Consider the following 12,566-nt stretch of genomic DNA (forward strand, 5'->3'; position numbering starts at 1 on the left):
GAGAGGAGTTCTGGATTGACTGGACCGGTGTTGGTTCCGGAGATCTGAAACTGGAGAATCACAGATCCTTCAGTTCAGTTCAGAAAACCGATCAAAACATAAAAAATCTGATTAGATCCAGACTGTTGGTTTGAGTCCCACCTGGTCTCACCTGGTCCCACCTGGTCTCACCTAGTCCCACCTGGTCTCACCTAGTCCCACCTGGTCTCACCTGGTCCCACCCGGTGTCACCTGGTCTCACCTGGTCTCACCTGGTCTCACCTAGTCCCACCTGGTCTCACCTAGTCCCACCTGGTCTCACCTAGTCCCACCTGGTCTCACCTGGTCCCACCCGGTGTCACCCGGTGTCACCTGGTCTCACCTGGTCTCACCTAGACTCACCTGGTCTCACATGGTCCCACCTGGTCCCACCTAGTCCCACCTGGTCTCACCTAGTCCCACCTGGTCTCACCTAGTCCCACCCGGTGTCACCTGGTCTCACCTGGTCTCACCTGGTCCCACCTGGTCTCACCTGGTCTCACCTAGACTCACCTGGTCTCACATGGTCCCACCTGGTATCACCTGGTCCCACCTGGTCTCACCTAGTCCCACCTGGTCTCACCTGGTCTCCTTCTCTCACAGAGGTACCTTCCTGCGCAGCCTGGCAGCCACTAACTGGGACAAGAAGAGGAGAAGTAAACTCCTGAGCATTCCCCAGCTGTGTGATGATGTCATAAGTCCATGCCCTGAGCCCAGCGCCGGCGTGGCGCCTGAGCGACCCGGTAAGTCTGACCCGGTTCTGGGCGTGCCGTGGTGGCGTAGTGGTTAGCGCGACCCATATTTGGAGGCCTTGAGTCCTCGACGCGGCCGTCGCGGGTTCGACTCCCGGACCCGACGATATTTGCCGCATGTCTTCCCCCCTCTCCCTCCCCGTTTCCTGTCAGCCTACTGTCATATAAGGGACACTAGAGCCACAAAAGACCCCCTGGAGGGGTAAAAAAAAAAAAAAAGTCTGACCCGGTTCTGAAGCTGCCGTGTTCAGCTCCTGACCTGCAGACGGATGTGTCTGAATGTTGGAAGTAATCTAGATTAATTCTGTTTCTTCAGCCTCGACATCCAGCAGCTTGGAGACAAACGGACCCTCAGACTCGCAGAATGATCCAGGTGAGAAACTACAGTACCCACAATGCCCTGCAGCCTGCCGCAGACCCACATCTAGAATCCTCATCATTTCTATGCTGATGACGTGATGCTTTGTCACATTGAGAACCTTTAGCTAACTTAGCTTCTGCGAAATGAGTTTTTCCAGATGAATTCTGAAAGGCTAATCTAGCTGGCTGTTTTGTAAACTTCAGTTGAATAAAGTTTGATGTTTGTTTCAAAGTTTTGGTTCTCGATTGTTAAGAAACAGCATAAAACCTAAATATGTCATGTGAGCTTTCTGACTTTACCGTGGTCAACTACGCTAATCATCTACAGAGTTAGCAAAACTCAACAACCGTTGAACTGAAACCACAAACGTCCATCACAAAGAATCCTTTCCTGAAGCGTGGCGGCACAGGAAGGAGTGTAATGTCAGGTTTAGCCTTTGGAGGGCGATATAACACATTGACTTATGGTGGGTAGCAACATGGTTAAAGTTAGCACTTTAGCATTAGCTTCTGCTGTTGATGTTGGTAAACTAATGTTTATGATCAGCACGTTATTGTTAGCGCAGCTAGCATGTTAGTTAGCGGTGCCCATTGCTGGTCAGAACCTTTTGAAATGTGGGGAAGAAGCTAATAAACGGTTCTGATTCTGACCAGAACTCGGCTTCAGACGGTCGGTACTGTCCCTTCAAGTGGACACACCGGTGTGTGTGTGTGGGGGGGAAGCTCTCTGGGTCATGGAGACCAGCTGATGGATGTTGGTGCTACTCATCATGTTTGCAGCGGTTCCTGTGCAGCGGCAGTGCAGCACCCTGTCTGATGTCACCATGTTGGTTCTGGACATGATGTATTCCAACTCCTCTGCCGCAGTGCCCTCGAGCCCGACTGATGCTGCGTCTGGCTCCGTTAAGGAAGAAGAAGGCAGCTTCGCGCCTGGTGAGCATGCGCAGGTTTCCGGGCTGCAGCAGATCCAGGTTTTAGTCGGTAAAGAGAGCCTGAGTGAAATCAAGTTTTCATCGACCATCTTCTCTTTCCAGCAGCCGAGGTTCAGAAATCTGCAGCAAAGTGACGCCTCTGTTTGCTCTCCTCCAGGTCAAGATCTTTGTGGCCGTGTTTCGGAGCGACTGTCCAACTTCAGCTCACAGTCGGTGGAGTCCGGCGCAGAGAGCAGCGCCCCCCAGAGGGCGGAGTTGGAATGCCTGAAGGGCTCGGCGCAGACGGCCAGGGCCCGGCTGGCCGAGGAGCAGAAGGTACCGGTACTGGGTCAGATAGAAGGTACCGACAGCAAGCGGGTTGGGTCAGAACCAACCAGCCAGTCTGGGTCAGTTTAGCTGCTAATCAGTTCTCTAAACGGCAGTGACGTGCGGTGAGGTTCATAGCTGGTGAGGCACTGACTTAATCATCTTCAGATTTACAAATATAGACCCCCTGCATGTTATTGTTTATGTAAGGAAATTACGCGCATGTGGACAACGCTGGAGGGCAAAAAGACTATTTCCGTTCACTCAATCAAACTTGGACATGTAGATATTATTCATTTCGTGCTGTGCTCCACAGCGAAGGGGAAACCCGTTAAAGTACAACTCAAAACCACGTCTTTTGTCGCTCTCGGTATCAGCGCAGCTACGCGCAGACTCGTTGCCATAGCAACTGACAACAACGCCACAATAAAAAACACTCAAATATTTCCCAAGCAAAAAGCAGAACATTCAGTCTGTTGCAGTAGTATTGTTTTAGTATTATTTTGCGATTATTAATTAATTGCTGTGGTAAGAGGAGAAAACTATAAATATATCGCTGCACTTGACGTTGTTGTATGGCTAGCTCCATGGCTAGCTCGCTTACAGTATCTTACTCTGCAGTTGTGGAGTCACAATGTCTGGGATCATGAGCGCCCCCTGCCATGAGGCAAGAGAACTGCCTGCCTCACCTCGTTTCTGATCGCTCTTCAGCACATGAAACACGTTACGCACACAATTGGTGACAAAAAAAAACACACTGTACATTATATACAAAAGCTAAATTGTGGAAAATCAGCTCATACATTAAATGTTTTTTAGCCATTTTATTGGCGACGTACAGACAGGAGGAACACGCTCTCAGAATGGCAGCCAGTGCAGTTAGCGAGAAGTTGCGCAATCCCAGGTGAGGCTCAGCTCGCTGCTTCGCTTCCGAGCATTTGAATGGGAAAATGCAGAAATTCAGCGATTTTGAAAAAAAAATAATCTGAACTTTTTTTAAATTAAATGAAAAATAGGTATAGTACAAACCACAGGGTGAAAATAGCAATATAAATGATTTTATCATTATTATTTTTCCATGATTACAGGTGAGGCTCTGCCTCACCTGACCGCACGTCACTGCTAAATGGATCCATGACTGGCTCAACATGGCGGCCTAAATCTGCCTCAATATTCCTGTTGACATAAAAGTTGTTTCTGTGATGCAAAAAAAACCTCAAACACTTTAAGGAGCAAGAACACCATTAGCAAGAACTAGCATAATTAGCTACAGTAAACACCATTAGCTAGTGCTAAAACAGTTAGCAAACTATGGGCCATTATTCTCTAGAAACCTCTAAATAAGATTTTAAACATGAACAAAGACACTGAAGGTTATCCTGCAATAGTCAGCCCCGCCCACTCCTCACTACTCCCCAGGGCTGCCTACTGACCAGTTCTCCGTCTAACAGGTCCGGAAAATCTCTGAGACCTGGGTATTACCCTAAAAGTACTCTATAAGAGATAATCTATTTAAACTGGTGGCGAAAGTGATTCGTCTAGCTCTAACTACCTCCAATCCAGAAGTTATGACCCTTTACAGTTAAGAAACAATCAGCTGAGTAGCCCTCGCAGCTGCATAATTCCAATAACCACTTCTGTTAACGGTAGCCCACTTTCTAAATCATAACTTGCACTTGGAACCGGCTAGATTATGTTTAGTGACTTAGAGGTAAGTCCCAGGGTCATTATTTACTCTCACCAAAGGAAATTATGAAGCCTCCTATTCACTGGAATCATGTACATTAGTTTTACCTTATTTAAGAAGAACTGGACAAAGATTAAATGACTCTATTAATTCCAATGTCCACCAACCTCATTAGAATTTTATAGTATAAATTTATTAAGCAAGCTTAAGCAGGGATATGCGACATACAAATCAATAATCAATCGTATATGGATCAAAAACAGTGTAATAAAATTTACATGTACAATCATACCACCCTGTCTCTTTTCCCTAAGAGTTAAGTCGCAAGTTCTGAGATGGAATTTTCAATGAGCAGATTCTACTCATACCCAGACGATGGTGGATCTTTTGGCAACAGGAATTTCTTGCATCCTTGGTTGAGGTCTTTGCCTTGTGTGGAAAACCTTCCTTAGAAAAGAAACAAAGTAGAACGGGTCTGAATCCTTTGCAAAACCCAGTTCCTCATCCCTGAGGGACCTTTGTCCTTCCTCCAAGTCTTGTTGCTGAGTTTGAAGTTGCTGGGTTGAGACGAGACCAACGGTCGAATAAAGAACCAGAGGAGGGGCGATGGGACCCAGTCCTTCCTTAGCGGTGTGAAGTTCGAGCTTCCCCGTGGTTCTGAAGTGCGGTCCGTAGATGAGTCTGCTTCTGCAAGTTGTTTCTCCTTCTGCGCCGCCGGACTGGGAACGGTTGGTTCCTCTTTTCAGCCCCTTTTTATGCCTCTCCTCACCATGTGTGTGTATGGGAAGGTTTGGCCTACGTGACTTCCTTCACGGCCGCTGCGTCTCATGAAAAAGTTCCCCCCATTTCTCAACCCGCTTGCTGACCACAGTGGAATTTCCCGTCCTTCTCCTTTCTTCCTGTGCTCCTTGGCCATCTGTTCAGAACTGCTTGCGACATTTCCTGTTTTCAGGGCTGTACTGCACATTCGTCTTCTCTATATTCTATAACTCACTTTATCTATTAAAACTCAGTAAACACATTCAACCTCTTGTTAAATTGATTTCAGATGATTATAACTTCATATTCATTGACAATACATCACATCTTTTCCATATTGTTAATTTTTAACATAATCATTACATATTTAAATCATTACAGATCATTAATCAGAGATTCTTTGCAGAAAGTTATTGAGTGATTACTTATATTCATGTTATTCAGACTTATTCAACTTAATTAACTTTTAATCAAACTACAGGATTACTTTATTTCTTCCAAGCCATTATGCATCTTTTTCTGCGTGTGCCTGGAAAGATCTCATACCCTTATGCCAGTTTTCTTGACAGATCACCTGGGAAATGATGGACAGGGAGAGTCCGACTGAAACTATCTGGATGTGGGTCAACATCTGGAGTTTATTGTGCCTCTGCTTATTTCCAGATGAGCAGCTTCACATTCAAAATAGAGCTGAAACGATTCCTCGAATGATTCCAGTTCCTCGATTATTAAAATTCCTCAAGGAAAATTTATCTGCCTCGAAGCTTCTTTAATTTATGTTTTATAATTTAGCGCACCGTCTTCCGGCCGGGACATTATTTGCGTGGCGCGGAGCTCTGACTTCCTCCTCTGAGTTGTTGACGAAAGCTAAGAGTTAGCGGCATGACGTCCAATGTTCAAGTTCGGCCCGTGGGGATTTTGTGGAGTGGTGATAACGCCCGGGTTTTCATGGTTTTTGGGGACCAATAAGCGTCTTTAAAATGACTGGCGCCATGCCTGGAGTACGGCAGCCTTTCTCCTCCAGGAGCTGCTGGTTCAGAGCGAACGGCAGGAAGAGCTGCAGGTATTAATACAGGTGAGCTGATAGACTGAACACGGCGGGCGGCTGAGTAGCTGATGGTTACAGTGTAAGTGTAGCTTTATGGACAAACCGCACAATAAATCTCACATCATCCCGGTCTGAACAAACGGCTGGCGGAGCGTCGTGGCTGTTCATGGCTGTAGACGAGTTTCTGAGTGTGACGACGAAGGTGCCGTAAAAATCCTGTATTGCTCCCCCGGTTCTTACGTTCGCCCCCTGGTCTACCGGTTCCCCGACTTTAGTTCGTCTGGAACCTGGTCTATTTCCTCCCATCTTACTTCTTTCGTTCGCCTGCCCCCCACCGCCCCAAACTCCAGGAGACATTTCCCGTTTTCTCAAACCCAAAGCTTGTCAGGTTATGGGGCAAGGCGAGAATTCATCTATTAAAGTGACTGGAGATAAATACATAAACTAAAATCTGGAGCATAGACATTTTTATAAGCGTATCTGTGAGACTCTTTATTATTAAATTGAATATAATTTCAGATCTTTGTATAACTTTTCTTCTGGTTAATGTAGAAAGTGAGCTGTTATTGTTACAGGTTAGTTTTATAAACTACAGAAAAGTAACTGTTAGGACTGATATTGATACCTGATAGTAACATCGGTGTTATGCCAGATTTACTAATATTTTATTTTATAATCTTTTTATCCAATTGCTCGATTAATCGTAAGAATAATCCATAGATTACTCGATTACTAAAATATTTGTTTACAACAGCCCTAGTTCAAAAACAAGCCCAAAGTCGCTTATATTAATCAGACTTGATGACAGAAACTCAAAATAGTTCCTGTTTTTCCAGCAACAAAATGTTCATCTCCTCCCTGGTTCAGAACAGGAACCAGGGAGGAGATGAACGGCGGTCGCTCCTCAAGACGCACAGAGGAAAAAATAATAATTACACTAGAAAATAGTAACTCACAGTGATTTGGAAGAGTAACTATAATCTGATCACTGGATTTGAAATGGAAACGCGTAACTGAAATCCGATCAGAGTAGCGCCTTGCTGACATCACTGCCCATGATGCATTGCTGTTTCGCTGTTCTGTGTGAGGAAGTTGGCTGACCGTGTGTCCGTCTCCCATCAGAACCGTTTGGTCCGGCAGCAGAGCGGCGTGAGGGCGGAGCCTGCGGCGCGGTGCCCGGAGTCCATGAACTCTCTGGGTCCGGCTGACGCCTGGGATCAGCTGCAGCCCAGCGGCGCCGACCTGAAGATCAAAGACCTGGACTTCACCGACCTGCTGGAGGACGAAGACATCGACGTCCTGGACATGGGCACCAACTCCTCCTCTTCCTCCCATTTCTCAGGCGTCCCTCCTCCTCCGCCGCCTCCACCAGGATGCGCCGCTCCCCCGCCACCTCCTCCGCCTCCTCCTCCGCCCCCCCTCCTGGGTGCCCCTCCTCCACCTCCTCCCCCTCCAGGTGGCGTCCCCCCGGCTCCGCCCCCTCCGAGCGGCGGGCCTTCGGGCCTGACGAAGAAGAAGACGGTGAAGCTGTTCTGGAAGGAGCTGAAGCAGGCGGAGAGCCAGCAGAAATGTCGCTTCGGCCGCGGGACGGTGTGGGCGTCGCTGGACAAGGTGGAGGTGGACACGGCGCGCCTGGAGACGCTGTTCGAGTCCAAGTCCAAGGAACTGCCGGTCGCCAAGGTAACCAACTAACTCCCCTGTAGCGTGTAGCGACCCCCTCAGGACACAACAGTCCGGTTTCCAAATTGTCTCAACATGTCTCTATCGTGTCTCTAACATGTCTCTATCGTGTCTCTAACATGTCTCTAACGTGTCTTTATCGTGTCTCTAACGTGTCTTTATCGTGTCTCTAACATGTCTTTAATGTGTCTCTAACGTGTCTGTAACGTGTCTTTATCGTGTCTCTAACGTGTCTTTATCGTGTCTCTAACATGTCTCTAATGTGTCTCTATCATGTCTCTAACGTGTCTCTATCGTGTCTTTAACGTGTCTCTAATGTGTCTTTAATGTGTCTCTATTGTGTCTCTATCGTGTCTCTAACGTGTCTTTAACGTGTCTCTATCATGTCTTTAATGTGTCTCTAACGTGTCTGTAACGTGTCTCTATCGTGTCTCTAACGTGTCTTTAATGTGTCTCTATTGTGTCTCTATCGTGTCTCTAACGTGTCTTTAACGTGTCTCTATCATGTCTTTAATGTGTCTCTAACGTGTCTCTAACGTGTCTCTATTGTGTCTCTAACGTGTCTCTATCGTGTCTCTAACGTGTCTCTATCGTGTCTTTAACGTGTCTCTAATGTGTCTTTAACGTGTCTCTAATGTGTCTCTATCGTGTCTCTAACGTGTCTTTAACGTGTCTCTAATGTGTCTTTAACGTGTCTCTAATGTGTCTTTAACGTGTCTCTAACATGTCTCTATCGTGTCTCTAACGTGTCTTTAACGTGTCTCTATTGTGTCTCTAACGTGTCTTTAACGTGTCTCTATTGTGTCTCTAACGTGTCTCTATCGTATCTCTAACGTGTCCTTTGCAGAAGGGACCAGAACCCAAGAAGTCTCTGGTTCTGGACCCAAAGCGGAGCAACGCCATCAACATCGGCCTGACCGTCCTTCCTGCCGTCCACGTCATCAAGAACGCCATCCTGAGCTTTGATGACTACGCCATCAGCAAGGAGGGGGTGGAGGTACGCAGCGCTGCCGGATCGGTCCTCTGGTCCTCTGACCCGTTTGGGCCGGTCCGGACCTCACGGCCTCTCTGTTGTGAGCAGAAGATCCTGACGATGATCCCTACCGAGGAGGAGAAGCAAAAGATCCAGGAGGCCCAGCTGGCGAACCCCGACCTGCCGCTGGGAACTGCAGAGCAGTTCCTGCTCACCCTGGCCTCCATCAGCGCCCTGAACCCCCGCCTGCAGCTCTGGGCCTTCAAGCTCAACTATGAGGTTCTGGAGAAGGTGAGTGCACGGCTCCGGTTCCGCCTCCGGTTCCGCCGGCCCGCTGACCAGCTGTCGCCCCCTGCAGGAGATCGCGGAGCCTCTTTTCGACCTGAAGCTGGGCATGGAGCAGCTGGCGTCCAATCAGACGTTCAGGAGGATCCTCGCCACACTGCTCGCCATCGGCAACTTCCTCAACAGCTCCAATGTGAGAAACATCCCAGGAACATCCCAGTTGCTCCCAGTTTCTCCCAGTCTCACCAGTGTGGCTCTTCTCTGTTCCAGGCCAAAGGCTTTGAGCTGAGTTACCTGGAGAAGGTGGTGGAGGTGAAGGACACCGTCCACCGCCACTCGCTGCTGCACCACACCTGCAGCCTGCTGGAGGACAACTACCCACAATCCTCTGACGTCTACTCCGAGATCCCCGCCATCACCCGCTCCGCTAAGGTACGCCTCACCTGTCCCGCTGTCCTGTCTTCACCTGTTCACATCCATTCACATCACAGCTCGTTATGATGTCACAGCTCGTCCTCGTGTGTCCTGTTTTGCTTCAGGTGGACTTTGACCTGCTGGCGGAGAATCTGGTCCAGCTGGAGAAGCGCTGCAAGGCATCATGGGAGAATCTGAAGCTGGTGGCCAAGCATGAGAGCAAGGCGGTGCTGAAGAACAAGATGACGGAGTTCCTCAGGGACTGCACCCAGAGGGTCAAGATCCTAAAGGTCGTCCACAGGAGGGTCATCAACAGGTAGGGAGCTCAGCCCCGACCCGTCCGTCCCTGGAGACGGCGTGGACGGGTGTGGACTGACGTGTCCCCTGCAGGTTCCACTCCTTCCTGCTGTTCCTGGGTCAGCCGTCCTTCTCTGTCCGAGACGTGAAGGTCACCAGCTTCTGCCGCATCATCAGCGAGTTCGCTCTGGAGTACCGCACCACCCGCGAGCGCGTCCTCACCATCAGACGCAAACGCACCATCAAGAGGGAGCGGAACAAGACCCGGGGCATGCTGATCACCGAGGTAACGCTCCGGGGTCAGAGGTCAGAGGTCAGGAGACGGTTCTGCTCAGTTTGATCCACAGCAGCTGAATCAGCCTCCTGTTCCTGCAGTGGAGATACAGCAGGGGGCGCTGCTGCACACCTGAAAGCAGAGATGCAGCAGAAGAAAAGATTTCAAAACTCACTAAGATTTGACAAAAATATTGATTAGAAATTAAAGTTTATTGATCTTTGAGAATTACTTCTTATATTATGATCTGAAAACAGTTTAATGAAGAGTTCTCCACTAGTTAATGTTTATTTTCCATGTTTTATTTTTCATAAAAACCGTCTGAACTTCCTGGGAATGACCTCGGATCGTTTCAGGCAGACGATGTTTCAGACCTCATCTTGTCTTTTTTCCCTCAGACGGAAAAGTTTTCTGGCGTTCCTGTTCAGGACAGCATCTCGCCCGTCTCCATGGCAACAGATCCAGGCTCTGATCAGGAGGAGGAGCATGAAACCATGACGAGCCTGCTGACCAGCAGCTGCAGCAGCCTGACCGTTCATCCTGCAGGCCTGCGCCGCTCCAGAGCCGTCCGCAGTAAGAACCACAGAACCCTGGTCTGGTTCTGGGTCTGGTTAGAGTCCGGTCAGGACCAGTTAATGTTCCGTTTCTGTTGCCTAGGTAACCGCTCGGCGAGTCCATCCACTCTGACCGCTGCTAGGGACGACGGGACCGGCTCTCAGGATGACGCCAACGATGACATCATGGATCGACTGGTGAAGTCCGTGACCCAGAACCCGTCAAACAGAACCGCCAGCCCAAAGTCCCGCAAACGGTCCCGACTCAACAGGAAGTCCAGTGAGTCCAGACGCTCCTGGGTTCTCTGAGGTTCTTCTGAGGCCCGACAGAATCACTTCCCTTTCTATCATTAGCTGGAGCTAACGCTAAATCCATATTTAGCTGAAACTAATACTAAGTGCTACAGCAACATGCTGTGCGGTAAAGCTCGTTAGCATAGCGATGGGATGTCTAACGCAGCACTGGAACCTTCTTCTGGGTCAGTCCGGTTCTGGTTCTAGTTCTGTTTGAAACCAAACAGCAGCTCTGTTTCCCAAACAGCCGGTATCAGGCCGGCTCCTCAGTCCTGTTTTCACTTCCTGACTAAATCCCCGCTGAGCGGATTAGCGTCGGCGCGTCAAAACGCTGCAGCACCTCCGTGGAGGCCATGTTGGAGTAACGGCCAGCAGAACCTCTCCCCGGTTCTGGTGTTGCGTTCTGGTCCGCAGGAGTTTCTCCTCCAGCTGAGGATTCATGAAGTCCAGCAGCTGAAATGACCTCTGACCTGTTGAGTTTATTATTAATGTGATGGAGATGAAAACGTTATGGTTCTGAGTTCTGACCCGTTTTCTCTGTGTGCTGCAGTGCGGAGGACCCTGAAGGGCGGATTGGACCTGGAGGCGGTCCAGGCTCTGGGTCTGCTGCCCAGCAAGACGGGAGCCAGAGTCTGACCCTGCGCTGACCTCCTGACCTCCTGACTTTCTGCTGCTCCAGTGTTTATCTCCTCATCTGTTTGCAAATGAACCTTCAGCGCAGCAACAGCAGCTCAGACTGCGGATCAGAACCAGAACCAGAACTGATCTGTTTGCTCTTCACACCAGACCTGGACTTACCTGCTGTCTCGTTGGTTCTGATCCAGAAAGTCCTGCAGGTGGATGGCCAGAAGAACTCGGATCAGAACAAACTGCTTGAGATGAACCGCAGAACCACCTGCAGCTTCTAGAGGCTTCAGTTTGCTGTAAATTAGCCGAAGTTCTGCTCAGGTTCTGGGCCTGCTTCTGGTTCTGGACCTCTCACCTCCACAGCATTCTTGTTAATCTGGTACCGAGCAGTCCGACTGCTCACCTACCACCAGGTGTGTTGGTGTGATGTCACTGGATTCTGGTGTGATGTCACTGGGTTCTGGTGTGATGTCACTGGGTTCTGGTGTGATGTCACTGGGTTCTGGTGTGATGTCACTGGATTCTGGTGTGATGTCACTGGGTTCTGGTGTGATGTCCAGGTGTTCCTCAGCTGATGACGACGTTTCAGCTGAGGTGAGGCTGAATGTTTTTCTGCTGTTGATAAAGATTTTAAATAAATCTGATGTTCTGGTTCTGGTTCTTCCACCTGTAGAACCTGAGCTGGGTTCCTCCAGTTAGAACTCGAGTGAACCTGTTGGTCCGGTTCTGGGTTTCGGTTCTTCTCGGATCCGACTCAGTCTCTCCAAAACCGCTTCAGCAGCAGAACAGGAAGTGGGTCCATCAGTACTTCCTGTTTGTTTGTTTGAACTTCCTTTGACTAAAGCTGAACAGCTCAGAACCCGTGGTTCTGTAAAGTTACACGGCCAAAAGCTTTCCAAATTGAATATTTAGTTTAAATATTAAACTAACATTAAGTGTTTAGCCAAATATTTAGCATGTTAGCTACTTAGCTAGGTGCCTCATATTTAGCTTGCTAACTACATAATTTGCTTGGAATTAAATGTTTAGCTTTCCAAACTGAATATTTAGTTTAAACTGACGTTATTAAACGACCAACATGATTTTCACTTAGTTTTTTCTCTTCTGACTAAACCGTCCAAATCCTTTAGTTCAGTGGTTCTCAAAGATTTTCTGGGCCCGCTACAGATTACAATAAAATCCCCCCCAAAAGAAAAAACAATCAACTGGTCACACATGGTTCAACCAGACATAAACCTTTAAACACATTTTGTTTTCAAACTCCACTGAAGTTTATTTCACACTTCAGGTTGCAACAAAACAAACT

The 12,566-nt window shown here is 48.5% G+C and overlaps 1 protein-coding gene across 8 annotated transcripts in view; it reads left to right on the forward strand.

Moving 5' to 3' along the window:
* LOC116718129 (FH1/FH2 domain-containing protein 1-like) overlaps positions 1-11,913 on the forward strand; it is a 32,032-nt gene extending 20,119 nt beyond the window's left edge. For 7 of the 8 annotated variants that reach the window (XM_032559811.1, XM_032559812.1, XM_032559813.1 and 4 more), the window contains 14 exons: positions 622-761; positions 1,087-1,143; positions 1,911-2,063; positions 2,220-2,377; positions 6,985-7,542; positions 8,390-8,539; positions 8,624-8,806; positions 8,874-8,993; positions 9,071-9,232; positions 9,340-9,530; positions 9,605-9,797; positions 10,184-10,358; positions 10,443-10,619; positions 11,184-11,913. In XM_032559811.1, coding sequence (XP_032415702.1) covers positions 622-761; positions 1,087-1,143; positions 1,911-2,063; positions 2,220-2,377; positions 6,985-7,542; positions 8,390-8,539; positions 8,624-8,806; positions 8,874-8,993; positions 9,071-9,232; positions 9,340-9,530; positions 9,605-9,797; positions 10,184-10,358; positions 10,443-10,619; positions 11,184-11,269 — 2,503 coding nt within the window. In that variant the 3' untranslated portion in view covers positions 11,270-11,913. The remainder of the gene's footprint in view (positions 1-621; positions 762-1,086; positions 1,144-1,910; positions 2,064-2,219; positions 2,378-6,984; positions 7,543-8,389; positions 8,540-8,623; positions 8,807-8,873; positions 8,994-9,070; positions 9,233-9,339; positions 9,531-9,604; positions 9,798-10,183; positions 10,359-10,442; positions 10,620-11,183) is intronic. The other variant, XM_032559814.1, reaches the window with a different exon arrangement.
* The last annotated feature ends 653 nt before the right edge of the window (positions 11,914-12,566 follow it).

The sequence above is a fragment of the Xiphophorus hellerii genome, chromosome 4, assembly GCF_003331165.1.
Source record: "Xiphophorus hellerii strain 12219 chromosome 4, Xiphophorus_hellerii-4.1, whole genome shotgun sequence".
NCBI lineage: Eukaryota > Metazoa > Chordata > Actinopteri > Cyprinodontiformes > Poeciliidae > Xiphophorus > Xiphophorus hellerii.